Source organism: Lampris incognitus, chromosome 6, assembly GCF_029633865.1.
Source record: "Lampris incognitus isolate fLamInc1 chromosome 6, fLamInc1.hap2, whole genome shotgun sequence".
Lineage (NCBI taxonomy): Eukaryota > Metazoa > Chordata > Actinopteri > Lampriformes > Lampridae > Lampris > Lampris incognitus.
Window position 1 is genome coordinate 25,358,523 of NC_079216.1, and position 25,097 is coordinate 25,383,619.

Sequence of the window (25,097 nt, forward strand, 5' to 3'; positions counted from 1 at the left end):
TCGGCTAAAGTATTGTAATGTAATGTAATGTGATATTGCGTAGGTAGACGTACGCAGACCAAGTAACATTGTTGACATGAGCTTCAAAACATAATGTGCTGTCCAGGATGACACCCAGACTCTTAACCTGAGGCGATGGAGGAACTATAAATTGTCAATAATCAGAGAAAAACTATCAGTTTTGGACAAAGTAGATTTTGTGCCTACTAGGAGGACCTCAGTTTTATCACTGTTAAGTTTGAGCAAGTGGTATGAAAACCAGGATTTAATTACTAGTAAGCAGTCAGAAAGGGAAGTGGGCAGAAGAGTGGAGGTAGGCTTGTTGGATAGATAAAGCTGGGTGTCATCCGCGTAGCAGTGAAAGGGAAAGGGGGCGGGCACCAAATTGCAATTATTTGTGACGTGGAGAAACTATTCCACCACTTCCATGTCAGCCCAGATTGGGATTTCTTGAAGTGCCTGTGGTGGGAAAATGGGAACACAGAAAGGGAGCCCAAGGAGTATCGCATGCAAGTGCATATTTTCGGAGCAGAATCCTCTCCGGGGTGTGCTAATTATGGCGTGAAATACCTTGCCAGTAAATATGAAAAGGATTACCCATTGGTAGCAAGCTTCATCTGTGAAAAATTTTACGTGGATGATGGGCTTATCAGTGTTGATTCGGTTGAGAAAGCCAACCAGCTAATCACTGAAGCACAAGAAGTCTGTGCTAAGAGAAAACTACGTTTACACAAATTTGTGTCCAACAACAGAGAAGTCTTGGATGTTCTTCCAGAGAGTGGACGTGCCAGTGTACTGAAGGATGTAGATCTGAACTACGGTGAGCTTCCAATGCAGAGTGTACTGGGAGTAAAGTGGAACATACAGTCTGATGTGTTCTCATTCAACGTCATCCTTAATGAAAGGGCAGCCACTTGGCAAGGAATCCTATCAATGGTTGCAAGTGTATACAACCCACTAGGATTTCACTCTCCCTACATCTTGACAGGAAAAAGAGCGCTTCAAGAGATGTGCAAACGGGGGGTAGGATGGGATGAACCGCTTCTCCCAGAACCAAAGCCAAAGTGGAATCCATGACTTGGAGAATCTTCCAAATTTTCAAATACCAAGATGCGTTATTCTTGAGAACCTTGGCACAGTCCAAAAATTGAGCTGCATAATTTTTCAGATGCCAGCATTAACGGTTATGGGCAATGTTCATATATTAGGATTGTTGCTGATGAGCAAATGTATTGTGCACTGGTCATGGGTAAGGCCAGAGTAGCACCCACCAAGGTTGTCAGCATACCAGGCCTTGAGCTCATGGCAGCTACAGTTTTTGCTGCAGTAAGTAATATACTTTAGAAAAGAAAGGTGAATGTTTTGACACAAGCATCATTTCTTGAACGTCCAGTTCAAAAATTAGTGGTACTAGTTGAGAGTAATTCCTAAACCACCATTGAAATACTACCAACAAAAAAAAGATGTCTTGAACATTTAGAACAAGATGTTGTTTTATAAATTCATCTAAATTTGAAATAACATATGGTATGTGAAGTTAATTACCTGTTTATGAAAAAATTACAAGATTTATTAATTCTGTTCAAAACATGGCTAATATAAATCTTTGTAATTTTGCTGGCAGTGTAGCTGTAGCAGAAAAATGTGCTTCTTTCTGAATATCTTAAAAAACCATTCCAGAGGAAATAGTTTGTTTAGTATATGTGTTGTTGTGTAATCATATTGTAAATATTTGTAAATATAACTTTTGGTTTCACAATGTTTTGGGTAATAATGACACCTACTGTTCAGATAAGTGAGCTACGTTGAATAGGCAAGATACCGGTCATGTGATCAAGTTATCTAATTTGAGAGGAAATGTGTATCTTGCCGGGACCATCTGAAGTTAAACATGGAGTAAAATGTCTTTGCACAAGAAGAGTATCAGTACGATATTAAAAGATAGTAATGACTCCTAAATTTCTGTCAGAAGGCACACTCGGTATGTGATTGTTTGTTAATCATTCTACCCTTGTTTAATTCATTTATTGTTTCACAAGTTAATGTGAATGCAAGTTTCAAGAGGGCATTGATGCTAGTTTTAGTTGGTGAGCTACATGACTAACTAAATCTTCATGGACACTAAAAGGTATCTTGTTAAGAAATGGCTATTGGCCAACAGAGACACATTTTCCACTGGTAATATTGTAGCGAGGAAGGCAGCCGGGAACCGCCACAGCCGGTACGCGAACCCGTGTCTCCCGCACCACGGGCGACTACATTAACAAGTCGACTAAAGGGTCTGACCCGTTAGCCAAGGGCTAGTGAGTCTATTCATCCGTGGTCGTTACACTGTAATTTAATAACTTGTCAAACATCAATCGGAGCATAGTTTTGTCTGTACCAGAAGAAAAACGTTGGGAGTAGTTACAGACAGGGAAAGTGTAGTTGAAGTAATAGATAATTTAGAGCTGTATGGTAAGTCATCAGGGGCAAAAGTAAATATAGATAAGTCAGAAGTTATGCATATAGGGGCGGGTACAGACGTTTTAGGAAGACAGAGCTGATGTTCCTCCCGGGTAAAGGTTGCCCACACCAAGACCTGGCCATCACCACTGACAACACCGTGGTGATGCCAACTCGGACTGCGAGGAATCTGGGTGTGATCCTGGACGACCAACTGTCGTTTGCTGCAAACGTTGCATCGGTTGCTCGCTCCTGCATATTTCTCCTCTATAACATCATGAGGATTCGCCCATTCCTCACCGACGAGACAGCATAGGTGCTCATCCAGGCTCTGGTTATCTCCCGGCTGGACTACGGCAACTCCCTCCTTGCTGGCGATCCGGCGTCGGCCATCAGACCTCTGGAGCTTGCTCAGAAAGCTGCAGCTCATCTGGTGTTCAACCGCCCTAAGTTCTCCCACACAACTCCCCTTCTCATGTCCCTACACTGGCTCCCAGTAGCTGCTCGCATCCATTTTAAGACTCTGGTGCTAGCCTACAGGGCAGTGAAAGGAAAACCTCCTTCCTTTCTCCAGGCCATGGTCAAGCTTCCTTGGGACGCCTGGTTGCTCCGTCGCTCAGAGGCACCTGCTGTCGATTTATCCGGTCACGGCTCTTTTCTATCCTCGCCCCACATTGGTGGAATGAACTCCTCACTGATGCCAGGACAGCGGAGTTGCTGCCCATCTTTCGGTGCAGGTTGAAAACTCACCTCTTCAAGAACTACTACCCTGTTACTTGTTCTTAGCACTTATTGTATTCACTCATTTAAAAAAATATATTTCTTGCGCTTTTACTTTAGCACTGGTTTCGCTCTTACATGCTTGTTTAGATGCACTTATGACCTCTGATGACTAGTAGTTCTCTTGTTTCCTATGTTAAATGCACTTATTTTAAGTCGCTTTGGATAAAAGCGTTGGCTAAATCACTGTAATGTAATGTAATGTTGTCTGTGAATGTTCTCATTCATCCAGGTCATGGTTATCTAAAGGAGCTGAACCAAGTGCAACTGGACTTGGTCCAAGTCCAGTTGCACTTGATAATGTAATGTTAAAGCGAAGAAGGATTATTTCAGGGTGTTAAGTGTGAATTTAGGGATTGAGGATAAGGAAGGGAGAGATATACAGTTTACTGTCTTTCCCTCTTCTCGCCACTGAGCAAGGGCACTTGCAGCAAGTGTCAACAACTTCCTTTCATACGACTCTGAAGACGGTTAGTGTTGTCAAGTCAAGTCAATTTTATTTGTACAGCCCAATATCACAAATTACAAATTTGCCTCAAGGGGCTTTAACATGTCATCTCAATGTAAATAAACATACTTGGTTTTTCAAAGAAGGTTGAATCGGTTCATCTGGATACAACGTTTATTGACAGATATGTTTCATCACTCAACTAAGTGACATCTTCAGTCTAAACTGACTGCAGGTATCCCCACCCTTATAAAAAATATAGTACAATACAGTTGCATAACAACCAAAACCAACGTCCAGTTTCATATGCAAATATAGGCGTAGCCTTTAACTAGAGTTTCAAAGACCAGGTGTACTATACAAAGAGGATTGGGGAATAGTTGCATCACAGCATTGTAAGATGGCGACATTGTACACTGGAGAAACTAAACTGACACTGGCCAAAAGAATGGCACAACACAGGAGAGCTAACACATCAGGCCAGGACTCCACAGTCTACTCTCATCTACAGGCCAGTGGACACTCTTTTAGGGATGAGGATGTGCACATCCTTGATAGGGAGGAACTATGGTTTGAAGGGGGAATCAATGAGGCCATCTATGTAATGAGGGACCAAACATCCCTTAACCGAGGGGGGGGGGCTAAGAGTATATCTGTCGCCATCTTACAATGCTGTAATTGCAACGATCCCTAATCCTCTGTGAATAGTACACATGGCCACTGAAACTCTAGTTACAGGTCACACCCATATCATCACCCCCCCCCCAATAGTGGCAGGTGGCTATGTAACATCTTAGACCCAACAGTATGCCTAAATTTTCCTAACATACAAATGCGGGGGGGAAAAAACAACTTTATTTTAAACAGTGGGCTAGGGCTGCATGGAATGTACATTTTTAATAATAAAGTGAGTAAACACTCCATTCCAAATCTAGTACACACGCACCTTACAAACAAAACAGTGATTGTTGTGTGTAAGTTGCAACAGTGTGAACTGTAGTCTAGGACACTGCAGCTTTTAAGTTTTACTACAGCCGGTTTACGGCAGTCGGTTTACGGCAGTAACACAAGACGTTGTTGATACTATACTGTACGTGTATATAACGTTTACTGTGGCAGCAATAAACACAGTTTGATTCAAAGTCGTGGTCCGAGTTTTGCTGGACACAACATTGGCGACGAAGATGGCGTTTTCACTCACGCCTCTCTCTCCCTTCCTGCCTCTACCCGGCGAACCACCGGTTCCTTGGACTCGCTGGCATGATTCGTTCGAGACATTCATCGCGGCTGCGGGTTTGGTGGACGTGGAAGACTCACGGCAGAGAGCCCTGCTGATACACAACTTGGGCAGCGAGGGTCAGCGGATCTTTAGGACGCTCGGATCCCCTCCTACATACGCGGCTTGTGTTGCTAAGCTCGCTGGACATTTTGCCGCTCCACAGAGCGTCATACTCCGGTGGATTGTTTTCCGTCAGCGACAGCAGCGCGCGGGTGAGTCAGTACATCACTACATAGCTGTCTTGAGGGGTCTGGCTAGCCTCTGTAAATTCGGGGCTCTCGAAGATGAACTAATAAGGTACCAGCTGGCAGAACACACCAATAACCATAAAGTCAGAGAGAAACTGCTCATGTCCCCTGATGATTTGACTCTGTCGAAGGCAGTGGAAATAGCATTCCAGGTGGAGTCTGCAGCTGGATTAGCATCTCAATTAGCATGTTCCCCACTATCCATGCTGGCAACACAGACTGTACAGAATTTTGCTGGGCGCCAGAGAGCGCCAACACGCACGGCATGTAGTAATTGCGGCTCTTCAAATCACCCCACCCGTAGCCCTACCTGCCCGGCCAAAGGACAGACATGTTCACGTTGCGGCAAGTTAAACCACTTTGCGAGGGTTTGTCGTTCCAACCCTGCTGCTTCCCCTCAAACGCAAAGTGTTTCCCGCCCACCGGCGCCAACGACCATCCATTCAGTAAGCTCCCAGGCCCGGCCCTTCAAGTGGTGCACTGTGGAATTGGACGGGGTGTGTGTGCCGCTCCTGCTAGACACAGGGGCTTCAAAGTCGTTACTGAACGTGTCCACAGTCCGACGGCTTTTTCCCCTGCGGCACATCAGGACTGATGCGGAGGACCTGTACGGCTATGCCAATTCCAAGATTGGTATGGTGGGTACCGTAGACTTGTTAATTCGGTATGGGACCAAAGCCCTTACCTCATTCACTTTCCAGGTGTCCCATCATGGAGCTAACCTTATGGGTCTGGATTTGTTCTGTGACTTAGGGTTCTCTCTCATGGACAATGCTGGCTGTACCATGCTGGCTGTGGGCCTGTCATGGCAGCAGCGCTGGCCTTCTCTATTCAGCGGCCTGGGCTGCCTAACTGCTTTTAACCACCAGCCCCTCCTGAATCCTGAGGTGCGCGCAGTCATCCAGCCTCTGCGCCGCCCACCTCTTGCCCTGCGTGACGACGTAACTGCTGAACTGGGGAAGCTGCTAGATGCAGGCATAATCGAGCATGTGGACGCATCGCCCTGGATCTCCAACCTGGTGGTGGCAAAGAAAAAGTCAGGAGGGCTGCGTCCATGTATGGATCTCAGGTCAGTGAACAAGGCGGTGATTCCGGATAAGTACCCACTACCAACAGTAGAGGAGTTGACGGCCAAATTTCACGGCTCCTCCGTGTTCTCAAAACTTGACCTCTGCCAGGGCTACCTGCAGGTCCCACTACACCCAGACAGCCGTGACCTCAATGCATTTGTGACACACACTGGGGTTTACCACTACACACGTATGCCATTCGGCCTCAGCTCTGCCCCCAGTTGCTTTCAGAAAATTATGTCCACCATATTTGCCGGCATTCCTGGGGTGGTCATCTACCTGGATGACATTGTGGTGCACGGCCCGACTGCAGCCGTCCATGATGAGTGCCTCACTAGGGTGCTCAATGTCCTCGCCAGCCACAATCTCACGCTGAATGGCGAGAAGTGCACCTTCTCAGTACCCGCCATCGAGTTTGTGGGTTTCCGCCTGACTGCTGATGGCGTCAGCCCGCTCCTTTCTAATGTGGAGGCAATACAACGCCTCCCTGAACCCACACGCTCGACCCAGCTCGCTTCCTTCCTGGGTATGACGGCCTATTACTTGCGCTTCCTGCCTCAGTATTCTTCAACCACAACCCCACTACGGGAACTCCTAAAAAAGGATGCGGCCTGGACATGGACCCCGGCCTGCTCTGCAGCTGTGCGCCACCTTAAGGAACAGCTTACATCTCCCCCGGTGCTGGCACATTTTGACATTAACAGCCCCACTATAGTGACCTGTGACGCCTCCAACACAGCAGTGGGCGCTGTGCTGTCCCAGCTCTAGCACGACCCCAAGCGCCCTGTTGCATTCGCCTCTCGCTCACTCACTGCAGCTGAACAGAAATACTCCGTGGGGGAGCGGGAGGCATTGACATGTGTGTGGGTGTGTGAGCGTTGGCACATGTACCTGTATGGGAGGCACTTCACGCTGCAGACTGACCACCAGGCCCTCACGTCCCTACTAGCTTCGTCGGGATCAGGACACAAACCGCTGCGGGTCCACCGCTGGTCCGAGAGGCCCAGCAGTACGATTTCTCCCCTCAGTTCACCCTAGGTCGGGATAACGTAGTGGCGGACCTTCTTTCCAGAGCTAGCCCTGGCCCCGCACCAGACTCAGGCCCAGACGTAACGGAGCCAGACCTCATTCAGATGTTGCACGCCCCACTCCAAGCTGCAGTTTCTCTCCAGGACCTCCAGCTTGCCTCGGAGGTGGACCCCCTCCTCTCCCAATTGCGTACCTTCATCCGGGAGGGCTGGCCCCTGACGGTCCCTGAGGAGCTGGTACCGTACAGGAGGGTCAGGGAGGAGCTGTCCTGTTGGCATGATGTCTGCGTGGCTTTGATGTACTCTCACCTCCACCTTGAACCCATATGTCATTCCAACTGCACCCCTCATCATTATCACACTTCCCTCATACATGTCATAGACCACTCCTACATAGAACAACACCCGACTTCCTCATACAATACCACACTTCCTCTCTAAGCACCCTGTCATATCTTTCTCTAAATCCACAAAAACACAATGTAACTCCTTCTGGCCTTCTCTATACTTCTCAATCAACATTCTCAAAGCAAACGTTGCATCTGTCAGGCTCTTTCATGGCATAGAACCATACTGCTGCTCTCTAATCATCACCTCTCCTCTTAACCTAGCTTCTATTACTGTTTACCATATCTTCATGCTGTGGCTGATCAACTTTATACCTCTGTAGTCGCTACAGTTCTGCACATCACCCTTATTCTTGAAAATCGGTATCAATATTCTTCTTCTCAACTCCTCAGGCATCTTCTCACTTTCCAAGATTGTGTTAAACAATCTAGATCAAAACTCCACTGCCATTTCTCCTAAACATCTCCATGCCTCCACGATCAGGACCAACTGCCTCTCCACTCTTCATCCTCTTCATAGCTGCCCTCACTTCCTCCTTGCTAATCCACCGCACTTCCTGATTCCCTATCCCCACATCATCCAACCTTCTCGCTCTCTCATTTTCTTCATTCACCAGCCTCTCAAAGTACTCCTTCCACCTTCTCAGCACACTCTCCTCGCTTGTCAGCACATTTCCATCTCTATCCTTGATCGCCCTAACTTGCTGCACATCCTTCGCAGCTCAGTCCTTCTGCCAGCCAATCGGTACAATTGCTTTTCTCCTTCCTTAGTGTCTAACCTCTCATACAACTCACCATACTAATTTTCCTTTTGTCACCTCTCACTTCGCTTTATGCTGCATCTCCTTGTACTCCTGTCTACTTTCTTCATCTCCCTGACTATCCCACTTCATCTTTGCCAACATCTTCCTCTGTATAATTTGTTGTACTTCCTCATTCCACCACCAACTCTCCTTGTCTTCCTTCCTCTGTCCTGATGACACACCAAGCACCTCCCTAGCTGTCTCCCTCACTATATCTCCAGTGCCTGTCCAGCCATCCGACACTTCCACCCAGTGCTTGTCTCAACTGCTCCCTGAATTCCACACAACAGTCTTCCTTCTTCAACTTCCACCATTCGATCTTTGGCTCTGCCTTCACTCTCTTCCTCTTCTTGGTCTCCAAAGTCATCCTACAGACCACCATCCGATGCTGCACAGCTATGTTCTCCCTTGTCACCACCTTGCAGTCTCCAATTCCTTTTAGATCACACCTTCTACATGATATATTCCACCTGTGTGCACTTTCCCCCCCTCTTGTATGTCAGCCTGTGTTCCTCCCTCTTCTTGAAATATGCATTTACCACAGCCATTTCCATCTTTTTCACAAAATCCACCACCATCTTTCCTTCCACATTTCTCTCCTTGACACCATACCTACCCATCACCTCCTCATTACCTCTGTTCCCTCCACCAACATGCTCACTGAAGTCCGCTCCAATCACCACTCTCTCATCCTTTGGTACACTGTCCACCACTTCATCCAGCTCACTCCAGAATTATTCTTTCTCTTCCATCTCACACCCAACTTGCAGGGTATATGTGCTGATAACATTTGTCAATACACCTTCGATTTCCATTTTCCTACTCATCACTCTGTCTGACACTATTAACCTCCAGCACACTCTTGACATACTCTTCCGTCAGAATTACCTCTACCCTATTTCTCCTCCCATTCGCACCATGGTAGAAGAGTTTGAATCCATCTCCGATGCTCTTGGCCTTACTCCCCTTCCACCTGGTTTCTTGCACATACAGCATACCTATCTTTTTCTTTCCATCATATCAGCCAGTGCTCTCCCTTTAGTAGTCATAGTGCCAACATTCAAAGTTCCGACTCTCCCCTCAACACTCCTACCCTTCCTCCTCTCTCACTGCCTCAGAACATGCCTTCCCCCTCTCCTTCTCCTCCGCCCAACAGTATAGTTTCCACTGGCACCCTGGTCAACAGTACTGGTGGCAGTCGTTGGTAACCCAGTTATTGACCGATCCCATATGGAAATCTTATTTAGCGATCTTACATAATCATAAAAGAGCATTTCCAACACATTTACAAACCCAACTCAGAAAAAGTTGTGACAGTATTGAAAATGCACCAAATGAAAGCAGTGATTTCTGTAATAAACTAATAGACTAACTTTTGTTTATTATAAGAATGACTAGCGAGAGTTCAGTATTTTGCAATTAAAGGATGGTTTATTCTCCGTGCTTTTAGGCTCCACAACAACATCAGCATCCGTGTGTAACGTACTGACTGCTTTTCGGCACCTCCCACTTACAGTAGCAACTGTCGTAAAACACGTCATAAAACTCACATCTGTGACATCTCCCCCTTTTAGATACTGCTGTGGTGATACACATTTGAGGGTAGATTCACCAGGGGCTGCTGCTCCTTTAAGGCAGACATTTTAGAGTGCTGACGTAGTCACCGCTTGGGGTTTCCGAGGAGCCATGTTTTGCAGCAGCCTAGCGGTTAGCTGGTTGCCACGAGGGATTGTGCTGTATCGGTGTTGTTATGTGTGGCGAGTAAACAGAATTGACTTGACTCGATCTCTCCGTCTCCTCATTCCTGCACACCCACATTGGTGACCCCGCACGTTGACAACGAACATGCCGACCCAAAGCGATGACGACACCGCTCCGGCTCCGAGTGATGCTAACGGAATGGCTCGTGTTAGCGCTAGGATCTCAGCAGCGACGGTGAAGTTGCCCGAGTTTTGGCAGCACAGTACCCGGCCATGGTTTCAGCACATTGAAGCCCAGTTCGAGCTGGGAGGAATAACGCGGGACGATACAAGGTATTTCCATGTGGTGGCGGCGTTGGATGCCCAGACGACGGCCCAAGCTACGGGGCTACTGGAAGCCCCCCCGGCTGTGGGAAAATACGGCGCACTCAAGGCCTTCCTTTTACAGCTCTTCGAGCTGTCGGAGATGGAGAATGCGGATAGCCTGTTGTCACTCAACGGACTCGGCGATAGCAAACCTTCTGAGCTTCCGGAGAAGATGTTGGCCGTTTTGGGCTCGGCGGACCCCTCCTTCATTTTCACCCATATTTTTCTGCGGCAGCTCCCAGTGCCTGTGCGCACAGCGTTGGCCAGCTCCCCCCTCTTCTCCACCAAAGACTACCGCGCTCTGGGTGCAGCAGCGGACAGGATTTTCCTTGCCAACCGGCAGCAGTTCGTTCATGCGATGCTCCCCACCCAGACTTCGCCCCCGCCGCTGGAGGACGCAGTGGGCACCGCGGCTGCGGTGGCTGCCCGCCACCAGCGTGACAGCGGGTTGTGTTATTACCACAACAGGTTGGTGCCAGGGCCAAGCAGTGTCGCCCGCCACGCAGCTTCAGCGTCCAGGGAAACGCCAGGGCCGAGAGCGCCGGCGAGAACAGCAGGCTGTTATTTATCAAGGACGCCTTATCTGGCCGGCGGCTGCTGGTCGATTCGGGCGTTCAGCGTAGCATCCTGCCTGCATCGGCCGCGGACACCATGGCCTGCGGTCAAGGCCCCCGGATGGATGCCGCGAACGGCACGCCCATACGTACCTACGGCACCAGTTATGTGGAGGTGTGTTTCGGCGGGCGGCGTTTCGGCTGGGACTTCGTTATGGCCGCGGTGTCGGTTACCCCCTGGGCGCGGACTTCCTGTGCGCCTTTAGGCTGCTGATGGATGTTACAAACTGTCGCTTGATCGATGCTGTCTCTTTCGCTACATACCTGTGCACACTGGGAGGTGCAGGGACACTCGGCCTGTCAAACATGCTCGCCGCCCGAGACACTTATCAACGACTGCTCGCAGAGTTCCCTGACCTCACCACACCCACGTTCTCGTCAGCGGTGGCTAAGCACGGCGTGGAGCACCATATTGCCACCGACGGCCCCCGGGTCTACGCACGTGCTCGGAGCCTCGACTCTGCTAAGCTCGCGATCGCCAGGGAGGAGTTTGCCATCATGGAACGCCTCGGCATTGTGCTTCGCTCGGACAGCCCGTGGGCCTCCCCCCTGCACATGGTTTCTAAGGCTGACGGCGGTTGGCGTCCCTGCGGCGATTTTCGTCGCCTGAACAATGCCACAACCCCTGACCGGTACCCAAGAAGCTTCATACCCAAGAAGACTTGAGGCTGTACTCGCTGCCAAGGGTGCCTCAACCAAGTACTGAGTAAAAGGTGTGAATACTTATGTACATGCAATATTTCAGTTTTTTATTTTTAATAAATTTGCAAAAATTTCTACAAAACCTTTTTTGCTTTGTCATTATGGGGTATTCTATGTAGATTGATGAGAAAAAAAGGAATTTAATCCATTTTGGAATAAGGCTGTATCCTAACAAAATGTGGGGAAAGTGAAGGTGTGAATACTTTCCGGATGCACTGTACATTTCAAACCTCTCACATGCCCACACACACGCCAGGCACTCCTTTTCTATTTGAGCATACTTCGTTTCATCATCGCCCAGTCACCTTGAACAGTACGCCACCTGTCTCCAGTCCTCGCCATGGAGCTGCAACAGGACGCCACCTATCCCATAGCTGCTTGCGTCGGCTGAGACCACTGTGCTCTTGTTTACATCATAGAACACCAAGTTAGGTGATGTTGTGAGGAGCTCTTTGATTCGTTCGAAGGTTGTCCGCTGCGCTGGACCTCACATCCACACTGAGTCAGACTTAAGCAGTCCATACAGTGGCTGGCCCACTGTAGCTAGGTCGGGAATGTATTTCCCCAGGTAATTTATCACGCCGAACGCCCTCTTCAGCTCTTGGACGTTTTCAGGCAGGTTGAGGTTGTTGACTGCAGACACTTTCACCAGGTCGGGTCGCATGCCGTCGTTATTGATCACCTGACCCAGGAAGTGTAGCTCCCTCTTTCTATGCACACACTTCTCTGTGTTCAGCTTTAGGCCTGCAGACTCTAGTCACTCCATGACTTTCTGCAGCCGTTCATCGTGCTCTCTCATGTCGCTGCCATGGACGATGATGACGTCCATATAAACAGCAACTCCCTGCAGCCCCTCCAGCATCTCCATCATCTTTCTTTAAAAGATCTCAGGAGCACTGGTGATCACAAACAGAAGACGTTTAAAACAATACCTTCTACACGGTGTAATAAAGGTGGTCAACCTCTGGCTGTCTTTGTCCAGTGGGATCTGCCAGAACCCCGAGGCTGCGTCTAATGATGAGAAGACTGTGGAGCCGTTGAGCTGAGCGATCATCTCCTCTGATATTGGCAGTATAAACCTCTCTCTCGACAGCTTTGTTCAGCTTCTTTAAGTCGACACAGATGCGCGCTTTACCCGACTTTTTTGGGACTGGCACCATCGCGGCGCACCACTCTGTGGCTTCAGTCACAGCCTCAATGATGTCGTTGGCCTTCATCCATTCCAACTCTCCGTTCACTGCACCCAGGAGGGGTATGGGGACATGGCGTGTGGTGCAGACTGAATAGGACTGGGCATTTTCCTGCAGCACTATTTTTACAGGCTGTATTTTAAGTAGACCAAACTCCTGTTCACTGCTGCTGATTTCATACACTCTCTTTACTCATTGCTAAAGCTACAGGCCTGCTGAGTAGGTTATTCATGCTCACCCCTCTAATAACATAGAGCATGCATGTGTATGGTTTGCCTTTGTAGCTGGTCTGAGTTATAAACTGCCCTAAACAGTTCAAACCGCCCCCTGGACCACTCAGTACTTTCTTTGGCCTCTGTAGGACTCTTGTGGGCTCGAGTGTTTTGTACACCGCTTCACTCATGATGCTACAATCAGCCCGTGTCAATTTTAAATTCTATGGACACACTACTGATGTTCAATGTAACTGTCCATTCATCATTATTGTAAGGTGTGCTATTAACTGAGCCGAGACAATAGTGTCCATCATGTTCCTCGCCCTCAGTCACTTCACTCACCAGCCTGCTTTTACATACCCTCTCCCAGCATCCACTTTTCCCACATTTGTTGCAAGTAGACTTCCTTGTTGGGCACTTATCCTCCTGGCTGTGTGGTGTTTTGCCGCACCGTCCACACTTTCTGCGGTCACTGTCACGGTCCATGTGCTTGTCTCTCTGTGGGCGCCGCCATTTTGCCTTTGCGCCGTTGCTGTGTTGTTGTGCTACCTCCTGCATAGCACAAGCCCTCTCTGCCTGCTGACTGACCAGAGCTTTTACCTCATCTGACTGCCGCACCTCCTGCACAGTCATCTCCAGAGTGAGGTTCGGGATCAGCTGTAGCCTCTGAGACAGGTCTTTATCCCGAATGCCCACCACGATGCGGTCCCTGATGCGTTCCTCACGGTTTGTCCCGAAGTCGCAGTGCTCCGACAGTTCGTACAGAGCACGAATGAAATGTCTCTGCACGCTCTCTCGCACGCTGCACGCGCTGGTTAAAACATGCTCGTTCGTCAATAACGTTGCGTCTCGGGATAAAATATGCATCAAACTTTGCCAATACAACCTCATATTGTGACTCATTTCCCCCCTCACCGTAGGTGAAAGAGCCAAGAATATTTTCTGCTTCTTTTCCGAGTGCATACACCAGCGTGCTTACTTGAACTGGGCCGTCCTCTTTGTCCAGTTTAGTAGTCGTTCTGTAGCGAGTAAACAATTTTTTCCAGTCGGGCCATTCGGCGGGCTTCTCAAAGCAAAAGCTCTCTGGCGGTTGAAACTATGTCACCTCAATCGCTTCTGACACCATGTAATAAACTAGCTTTTGTTTATTATAAGAATGGCTAGCGAGAGTTAACTATTTTGCAATTAAAGGATGGGTTTATTCTCCGTGCTCTTAGGCTCTACAACAACATCAGCATCCTTGTGTAACGTACTGACTGCTTTTCGGCACCTCACACTTACAGTAGCAACTGTTGTAAAACATCATTAAACTCACGTCTATGACAATTTCTGAATTTGCTTTGACTCGTATTTCATTGTGGACAGTATGAAAACAAGATATTTCATGTTTTGTCTGGTCAACTTCATTTCATTTATAAATATACATAAATTCCTGCCCTTCAGGCCTGCAACACATTCCAAAAATAAAAAATAAATTTTTAAAAATTAGGCCTGGGGAAATTTAGAGCTAGTAATACGGTAAAATAATTGATAAATGATATTGTGGTGACCCACATCTGTATATCGAGAGACATTCACCTAAGAGGACGGTGTACCTTTAAGGGAAGAGGCGAGGGGTCAGATAATGCACTTCCGCTTCCGGTTCACAGTCAGTTCAGTGTCGTTGTCGAACGTATGACATGCAAAGTTGGAGCTAGTAAACTACCTCGACTACGTCTACTCTCACGTCTCCTGTCTCGTTGTTTTCTAACTCCAGAATATGATGATGGGCAAGTCCATGAATACTGGGATGGCATCCAACACTTTACCTGTGCCCCCATCCATAGGGTTAGTGGTTGTGTCAGGAAGGACATCCGATGTAAAATTTTGCTAAATCAGTATGCGGAATGACAAGACCACACCAGATCGGTCAAGGACACCATTGATGCTGTGCCCTCACAGGGTACTGATGGAAACTATAAAATCTGATGTGCCGACCCCTGAACAACAGGGAACATGCCAAAAAATTAAGAATGAGGTAAAATAATAAATTTACAATTTCATTTAGCAGATGCTTTTATCCAAAGTGTTGTACATTTTAGAGGTAGTTGGCTTGTATTAGGAGTATAAGCCAAAGAGTCTTACTGGAGTCTTGTCCCCCACCGGGGTTTGACCTTCTGATCTCCAGCAAGTAAGTCGGTGTTCCTACTGAGCTATCCAACTGCATATTAAATTATGTGATGTCAACAGGTGATTGTAATTATGATTTGGTTCAAAAGCAGCATCCAAGAAAGGCCTACTCCTTAGGAGCAAAGATGGGCTGAGGATTGCCGGTTTGCCAACAACTGCATGAGAAAATTATTGAAATGTTTAAAAGCAATATTCCTTAAAGATAGATAGGAAGGGATTTGGATATTTCACCCTCTACAGTGCATAACACAATTAACAGATTCAAGGAATCTGGAGGAATTTCAGTTTGTAAAGGGCGAGGGTGCAAGCAAAAGTTGAATAACCGATCCAATCCCTCAGATGGCACTGCATCAAGAACCATCATTTATCTATAAGTGATATAACTACATGGGCTCAGGATTACTTTGGCAAGCCTTTGTCAAGCACAACAATACGTAGTTACAACCACATATCCAAGTTGAAACGTTACTGTGCTAAAAGGAAACCTTATATTAACCATGTCTAGAAGCTTCATTGATTTCTCTAGAGGCATCTAGGATGGACCATCACACATGGAAACGTGTATTGTGGTCAGATTAATCAGTATTTATGATATTTTTTGGAAGAAATGGATGCCAGGTGCTCCAGACTATAGAAGAAAAGGACCATCCAGATTGTTACCAACAGCAAGTCCAAAAGCCAGGGTCTGTCATGAAATGGGGTCGTGTCAGCACCCTTGAAAAATGTAACTTACACTTGGTTGGTTGGTTGGTTGGATGGCACCATTAATGTTGAAACGTACATAGAGATTTTGGAGCAACATATGCTGCCTTCAAGATGACATCTTTTCCAGGAACACCCAAGCATATTTCAACAAGATAATGCAAAATCACATTCTGCACACATTACAAAGGCATGGCTGCAGAACAAGAGGGCACGGGTTCTGGACTGGCCTCCCTGCAGTCCTGACCTGTCCCCAACAGAGAATGTGTGGAGCATTTTGAAACACTAAATGCGACAATGAAAACCCTGTACTGTTACACACCTTATGACTTATTGGCAGGAAGACTGGGACAAAATTACACTTGAAATGCTTCACCACTTGGTGTCCTTGTTCAGTCCCTTAACGTCTTTTAAGTGTTGTGAAAAGGAATGGCAATGTTACAAACTGTAAATGCTTTGCTGTCCCTTTTTTTAAAATATGTTGAAAGAATCAAAATTAAAACAAGTGTTTATTTTGAGAAAACAAAAACAATAAAATCCATGAGGTAAAAGATCAAATAATTTACTGTGGTATTGTTTTCAATATAATACAGGTCAAAGATTATTTACAAATCAATGTTTTCAGTTTTAATTTTAATTTAATATACCATCCAAACTTTTTCCATTTAGAGGTCATTAGATTAGGGGGACATTTAGTTGCTGATGAGAAAATAGAGTAAGAATAGAAAGCTCAAATGAACAGCCAAAGTGGGCCATATCTATTCACAATTTCTAATTGTATATCATAAAGATGATATTCAATTTAAGGTCTTTACAGTTACATTAAGGAATGTCCCCAAAATAAACAGAAACAACACTAGTGCTGTAGCTGTTTACGCTTGTCTTTTCATGGGTTTTGTATGTTTCTGTTTTTGCTTGTAAAATTTTAACAGTAAAATATAATGAATACATGTGTATGTAGACATCATACAGTTATGTACAAATTCATCCATTATCCAAACCGCTTATACTGCTCACGGGGATGCTGGAGCCTATCCCAGCAGTCATTGGGCGGCAGGCGGGGAGACACCCTGGAAAGGCTGCCAGGCCTTCACAGGCGCGCGCGCGCGCGCGCGCACGCACGCACGCACACACACACACACACACACACACACACACACACACACACACACACACACACACACACACACACACACACACCTAGGGACAATTTAGTATGGCCGATTCACTTGACCTACATGTCTTTGGACTGTGGGAGTAAATCGGAGCACCTGGAGGTAACCCACGCAGACACAGGGAGAACATGCAAACTCCACAGAGGATGACCCGGGACGACCCCCAAGGTTGGACTACCCCCGGGGCTCGAACCCAGGACCTTCTTGCCTTGAGGCGACTGCGCTAATCACTGCGCCACACCATACCACCTCATATACAAATATATAACCATATTTATGTAGTTTAGACTCCTTTTGAATTTGTGTAGGTAGATCATTTAAATGTCTGTTCTGAGCTATGCATTTAAGGGGAAAGTAAATGCATCATTTTACACACATATGTATATTTATTTGCATGTACAGACCTCCTTTGACCTTGCCATTAGCAGCGATTGCTGAGGTAGAGAGACCAGTGATCCCTGTTATACAAGAGGACAGGAGAATAATCACCCAGGTCAGACCTGTTAGAGAGATGCAGAGGAACAAAGGGAGACCAAGACTGTTAAGACTCTTACAGAAATGTCCAAGAGAGAATGTTGATTATGAAGACCATGGAAGTAAAACTATCTATGAGTGTCAACAAACCAGAACAGTAGTAGTGTAAATAAGTGATACGTTGTGTCAACACACCTACACCAGCTTGAGCAGTGATCCAGGGCAGTCTCAGATACAGAATCACCCCCCAAATATTCAGCATACAACGGATCTATAGATAGACAGACAGACAGACAGACAGACAGACAGACAGACATGATTCCTGACTGGAGGTAGGAGCTATGAAAAGGTGTGAATCTCTGAATCTCTTTGACAATTAATAACATTACCATGACTCCCTGTATCCAGCCAAAGCGTGTAGGCTCAGGCATTGGTCCGTTACCCCCCTTCTCCTCGTCTTCAGGACTGTTTGCTCTCACCATCCCTCTGACTGTTGTCTCCTCATACAGAGGAGGAGAACTGGCATCCTCCTAAATAAAAGATAGCGACATTAATGGAATTTTGTGAAAGAAGGTCCTTCATCAAATTATAATTTCTATCGTCAAAAAAATGTTATCCACTACCAGATTCATCAACTTGATCATCTCTTTTTGTCTGTCATCTCATCATCAGCTGCTTCTCCTGAGTCGGGTCATGGTGGCAGCAAGCTAAGTCGGGCAGTCCAGACATTCCTTTCCCCAACAATGCCCTCCACCTCCCCCTGGGGGATCCAAAGGTGTTCCCAGGCTAGATTGGACATGTAGTCCCTCCAGCGAATTCTGGATCTGCCCAGAGGTCGCCTCCCAGTTGGACATGCCTGGTAAACCTCTAAAGTAAGGCGCCTAGGAGGCATCCTAATCAGAAGTCCATACAACCTCAGCTGGCTCCTTTCAACGCGAAGGAGCAGTGGCTCCCACTCCGAGCATCCACCAGATGTCCGAGCTCCTCACCCTTAGACACCCTATGGAGGAAACACATTTCCGCTGCTTGTATCCGCGATCTCACCCTTTCGTTCACTACCCAAAGTTCATGACCATAGGGTGAGGGTTGGAACGAAGATTGACTGGTAAATTGAGAGCTTTGCCTTCCAGCTCAGCTCCCTCTTCACCATGATGGTTCTTCACTTGAGGGAACAACTTATCCCTAACCCGGAGGGAGCAATCCATGATTTTCAAGTAGAGAACCATGGCCACAGACTTGGAGGTGCTGACTCTCATCCCCACCATTTCAAACTCAGCTGCAAACTGTCCTAGTGTGCACTGGAGGTCGCGTTCTGATGAAACAAAACCAAATCTTCTGCTGGTCATATATTGGCTGCACCTTGAGATCCTGTCCATGAATATCACAAACAGAATCGGAGACAAGTGACAACCTTGGTGGAGCCCGACACCCACTGACAACGTGTTTGACTTTATGCCGAGAATACGGACACAGCTCTCACTTTGGTTATACAAGGACCGGATGGCTTGTAGCAACTGCCCTGGTACCCCAAACCCCCGCAGTACCCCCCACAGAGTGCCCCAGGGTACATGGTCGTCTCCTTCTCCAAGTCCACAAAACACATGTAGACTGGCTGGTCAAACTCCCATGCCTCCCTCAGCATTTCCGCAAGGGTAAAGAGTTGATCCGTTGTTCCATGGCGAGGACGGAATCCGCATTGCTCCTCCTGGATCCCAGATTCAACAATCGGTCGGAGCATCCTTTCCAGCACCCTAGACTAGACTTTCCCAGGGAGGCTGAGCATTGTGATGCCCCAATAATTGGCGCACACCCTCCGGTCTCCTTTTTTAAATATGGGAACCACCATCACAGTCTGCCACTCCACAGGTTCTATCCCCAACCTCCACACGACACTGAAAAGGCGTGTCAGTCAAGACAGCCCAAACAATGCCCAGAGCCTTCACCATCTCAGGGCGAATCTCATCCACACTTGGCGCCTTGCCACCGAGGAGCTTCTTAACTAATGACTGCAGACCAGTTGCCCTAACATCTGTTGCCATGAAAGCATTTGAGCGCATCATTTTGTCACACTTGAAATCTTGCACCTCCCCAGTGATGAACCCATATCAACTTGCCTATTAGCATAGCCCTGCACCATGCCCTGTAACACCTGGACTCACCAAACACCTACACATGCATCCTGTTCATAGACTTTAGTTCCACCTTCAACTCCATCAACCCACTCAAACTCTTTACCATGAACATTGACCCAGCCATATGCCACTGGATTCGGAGCTTCCTGTGGAACAGGCCACAGAGGGTGAAGGTTAATAACCTAACCTCACAACCTCAGTACAGGTGCTCCTCAGGGCTGTGTTCTCTCCCACTGGCTCTTCTCACTTTACACCACTCACTTTACGTCCACGGATAGCTCTGTGAAAATAATAAAATACGCAGACGACACAACCATTGTAGTCCTCATCTCCAACAATGATGAAACCCGGTATCGCACTGAAGTAGACCAAGCTGTCACTTGGTGCGCAAACAACAATCTTCTGCTTAAAACAGCCAAAACCCAAGAACTCATTGACTCCTGATACATGCCGAATCCTAAAACACCCATAAAAATGAATGGAGACCCCATCACCACCACCAACTCTTTTAAATTCATTGGAACATACATCAGCAATAACCTGAAATGGAAAATTAACACTGAATACATTACAGTCATTTAGCCGGCGCTTTTATCCAAAATGACTTACAATAAGTGCATTTAACGTAGGAAATCAGGAGAACTACTAGTCAGAGGTCATAAGTGCATCTTCTCTCCAAACAAGCATCTAAGAGTAAAACCAGTGCTAAAGTAAAAGCGCAAGAAAGAGTTTTTTTCTTTTTAGATGAGTGAATACAATATGTAATAAGAGCAAGTAACAGGATAGTAGTTGCATTGTTGAGCTTTTGCACATCATTCCAAAAGCTCAACAATTACTTTTCTTTCTTCGGCAGCCTAAAAAAAATACCGGATCAAACATCAACTGCTCGTTCTGTTTTACTCAGCCATTATCGAATCCATCATAACATCTATTACAGTATGGTATGGTGGCATGGACAGCCAAACAGAAAAAACTGCAGCAGATTGTCAACAAGGCATCCAAAATCATAGGCAACCCACTCCGCTCAGTTGGATCTCTACATACTAATCGGACTGTAAAGCAAGCAAAGAAGATCATCTCCAACCCCTCACATCCTGCTCATCACCTCTTCCAGCTCCTTCCCTCAGGGAGGTGCTACATGTCACTGTCAACTAAGTCTAAACGCTTCACAGTTTTTTTCCCCTTCCCATAAGGACTCTGAATTCCTCCCTATAGTCCCCTCCTCACACACCATTGGCATAAATACCACCATTCACCTGCTTTGCCGGATATGTTTATTTCTGTTATTGTGAACTGTTCGTGATAATATGTGGAGTGTCTGTTTTTGTCCATGTATGTATTGTGCTGCAGAGTGTAAAGTGTACCAAAAACAAATTCCACCGGCCTTGGTCGTGTGGCTAATAAAACTGTCTATCTATCCATCTATCTACAGTGGCTTGCAAAAGTATTCATACCCCGTGAACTTTTCCACATTTTGTCACGTTTCGACCACAAACATAAATATATTTTATTGGAATTTTATGTGAAAGACCAACACAAAGTGGCCCACAATTGTGAAGTACAAAGAAAATTATACATGATTTAAAAAAAAAATTTTACAAATTAAAAAACTGAAAAGAGTGGTGTGCGAAAGTATTCAGCCCCCCTGAGTCAATACTTTGTGGAACCGCCTTTTGCTGCAATTACAGCTGCAAATCTTTTGGGGTATGTCTCTACCAGCTTTGCACATCTAAAGACTGAATTTTTTGCCCATTCTTCTTTGCAAAACAGCTCAAGCTCAGTCAGATTAGATGGAGAGCGTTTGTGAACGGCAGTTTTTAGATCTTGCCACAGATTCTCAATTGGATTTAGGTCTGGACTTTGACTGGGCCATTCTAACACATGAATATGTTTTGTTTTAAACCATTCCATTGTAGCCCGGGCTTTATGTTTAGAGTCGTTGTCTTGCTGGAAAGTGAACCTCCGCCCCAGTCTCAAGTCTTTTGCAGACTCCAACAGGTTTTCTTTCAAGATTGCCCTGTATTTTGCTCCTTCCATCTTCTCATCAACTCTGACCATCTTCCCTGTCCCTGCTGAAGAGAAGCACCCCCAGAGCATGATGCTGCCACCACCATGTTTGACAGTGGGGATGATGGTGTGTTCAGAGTGATGTGCAGTGTTAGTTTTCCACCACACATAGCGTTTTGCATTTAGGCCAAAAAGTTGAATTTTGGTCTCATCTGACCAGAGCACCTTCTTCCACATGTTTGCTGTGTCCCCCACATGGCTTCTGGCAAACTGCAAACGGCACTTCTTATGGTTTTCTTTTAACAATGGCTTTCTTCTTACCACTCTTCCATAAAAGCCAGATTTGTGCAGTGCACAACCAATAGTTGTCCTGTGGACAGATTCCCCCGCCTGAGCTGTGGATCTCTGCAGTTCGTCCAGAGTCACCATGGGCCTCTTGGCTACATCTCTGATCAGTGCTCTCCTTGTTCGGCCTGTAAGTTTAGGTGGACGGCCGTGTCTTGGTAGGTTTGCAGTTGTGCCATACTCTTTCCATCTCCGGGTGATGGATTGAACAGTGCTCCGCAAGATGTTCAAAGCTTGGGAAATCTTTTTATAGCCTAACCCTGCTTTAAACTTCTCCACAACTTTATCCCTGACCTGTCTGGTGTGTTCCTTGGACTTCATGATGCTGTTTGCTCCCCAATATTCTCTTAACAAACCTCTGAGGCCGTCACAGAACAACTGTATTTGTACTGAGATTAGATTACCCACAGGTTGACTCTATTTAGTAATTAGGTCAACATTCGATCATTCAGCAATCATCAGGCAACTTCTGAAGGCAATTGGTTGCACTCAGAGAAAAAGGGGCTGAATACTTTTGCACACCGCACTTTTCAGTTTTTTATTTGTAAACATTTTTTTGAAATCATGAATAATTTTCTTTGTACTTCACAATTGTGTGCCACTTTGTGTTGGTCTTTCACATAAAATTCCAATAAAATGTATTTATGTTTGTGGTCGTAACATGACAAAATGTGGAAAAGTTCAAGGGATATGAATACTTTTGCAAGCCACTGTATCTACCTCAAAGACCTCTGCCAGGGATATGGGTGCAGCTTCCCCGAAGTCTTCAGACTCTACCTCCTCCACTGAGGATGTGTTAGCTTGGTTCAGGAACAACTTATTCCCCTCCCCGGCTGAACACAGCCTGAATCAAGCCCTGTTTCCCCTTCCTGAGTTGCCAGATGGTTTGCCAGAACTTTCTTGAGGCCAACTGAAAGTCTTCCTCCATAGCCTCACTAAACTCCTCCCACACTGAACTTTGCTTCCACAAACGTCGAAGCCACAACCCTTCTGGCCTGCTGGTACCTGTCTGTTGCTTCAGGGGACCCCTGGGCCAACCAAGCCCGGAAGGCCTCCTTCAGCCTGACGGCTTCCCTCACCACTGGTCTCCACAAGCGGAGTTGCCGCCTCGACAGACATCGACGACATTATGACCACAGCTCCTACCTGCCGCATCTGCAAGAGAGGCTTTGAATATGGCCCACTCACACTGTGTCCCCAGCCTCCCTCGGGATACACAAGAACTTCTTCCGGAGGTGGGAGTTAAAGACCTCACAGACGGGGCCTCCGCCAGACATTCCCAGCTCACTCTCACTACACGTTTGGGTTTGCCAGGTCTGTCTGACAGCCTTCCCTGCCATCTGATCCAACTCACCACCAGGTGGTGATCAGTTGACAACTCTGCTCTTCTGTTCACCCAAGTGTCCAAAACATACAGCCACAGATCTGATGATACGACCAAAAAGTCTATCATCAATCTTTGGTCTAAGGTGCTTCAAATACACTTATGAACTACCTTATGTTCAAACATGTTATGGCCAATCCATAACTCGCACAGAAGTCCAATGGCAAGGAACTGCTTCCAGTTCTGATCGGGGAGGCCGTTCTCCCCAATTACGCCCCTCCAGGTTTTTCCATTGTTGCCCACGTGAGCGTGGAAGTCTCCCAGCAGAACTATAGACTCCCCAGGTGGAACCCTATCCAGGACACCACCCAGAGACTCTAAGAAGGCCGGACACTCAAAACTGCTATTAAGTGCATAAGCACACACAACAGTCAGAGCCTTCACCCCAGCCACTAACGGTCGTATAGAGGCAACCCTCTCATTCCCCAGGGAAAACTCCAACATTGTGGTGCTCAAGTGGAGACTTGTGAGTATCCCCACACCTTCCTGGCACCCATCACCTTGGCCAACTCCGGAAAAATAGAGTCCAGCCCCTCTCCAGCAATTTGGTACAAGAGCCAATGCTATGTGTGGAGGTGAGTCCAACTACATATATCCAATTGGTACCGATCCACCTGCTGCACCAGCTCAGGCGCCTTCCCTGCCAGACAGGTGACATTCCACGTCCCGCGGACCAGTCTGCGATGCCAGAAGTTGGCATGCTCCCTCCTTTCTTTTTGGCCTCCATAAAATAAATCCTATTGAGTGAAATCAGTTTTGCCCCAAACATTTGCTTGAATGCAAAGAAAGTCCCAATAAGCCCAATGAAATTACACCAGCAGGGTTACAGCACCTCGCCCGGGAAAGGGAAACCAGGGCCCCCTCCTGGAGCCAGACCTGGGAAGGGAGCTTGCCAGCGAGCATCTGGTGGCTGGGCCTTGGCCCATGGGGTCCGGTCGGGCCCAACCAGAAAAAAACATGGAGCCACAACCCCATGGACCCACCACACGCAGGGATGACCATTGAGGTAGGGTGCAATGCAGGCCGGGTGGCAGGCAAAGGTGGGGACCGGGGCGTGCCAGCTTCTGGCATTGCAGATTGGTCCTCCGGACATGGAATGTCACGTCTCTGGCAGGGAAGGAGCTTGAACTGGTGCGGAAGATGGAGCGGTACCATCTGGATATATACTTATCACAAAAAGTAAGGAAATTTGTGTTTGGTAGATTATTTTTGTTGTAACAATGCTTCTTGGCAATAAATCTTATACCCTTGGAAAGCCTGTTTATTTCCCTTTTAAATGGTGCCACATTTGTAAGGAACATGCATTTGTGGGATGAGCAGCAGAGCTAAGTATGTGGGTTGCGCTCATGAAAAATTTGCCAAATCTTCTCTGCCAATGCCAAGCAGCTTATTTTGCCATTGCTATTTACTCTTGTTTTGAGCTTCTGGTACCCCAGGTGCTGACAATCAGGTGCCTGATATAAGATTTGCCAAG

At 47.0% G+C, this 25,097-nt stretch overlaps 1 protein-coding gene across 1 annotated transcript in view; it reads right to left on the bottom strand.

The window, feature by feature from the left end:
* The window catches only part of slc12a3 (solute carrier family 12 member 3), a 173,401-nt gene that overhangs the window by 135,694 nt on the left and 12,610 nt on the right, over positions 1-25,097 (bottom strand). The window contains exons 2-4 of the mRNA XM_056281635.1: positions 18,145-18,282; positions 17,951-18,026; positions 17,686-17,781 (exon numbers count right to left, since the gene is read on the bottom strand). Coding sequence (XP_056137610.1) covers positions 17,686-17,781; positions 17,951-18,026; positions 18,145-18,282 — 310 coding nt within the window. The remainder of the gene's footprint in view (positions 1-17,685; positions 17,782-17,950; positions 18,027-18,144; positions 18,283-25,097) is intronic.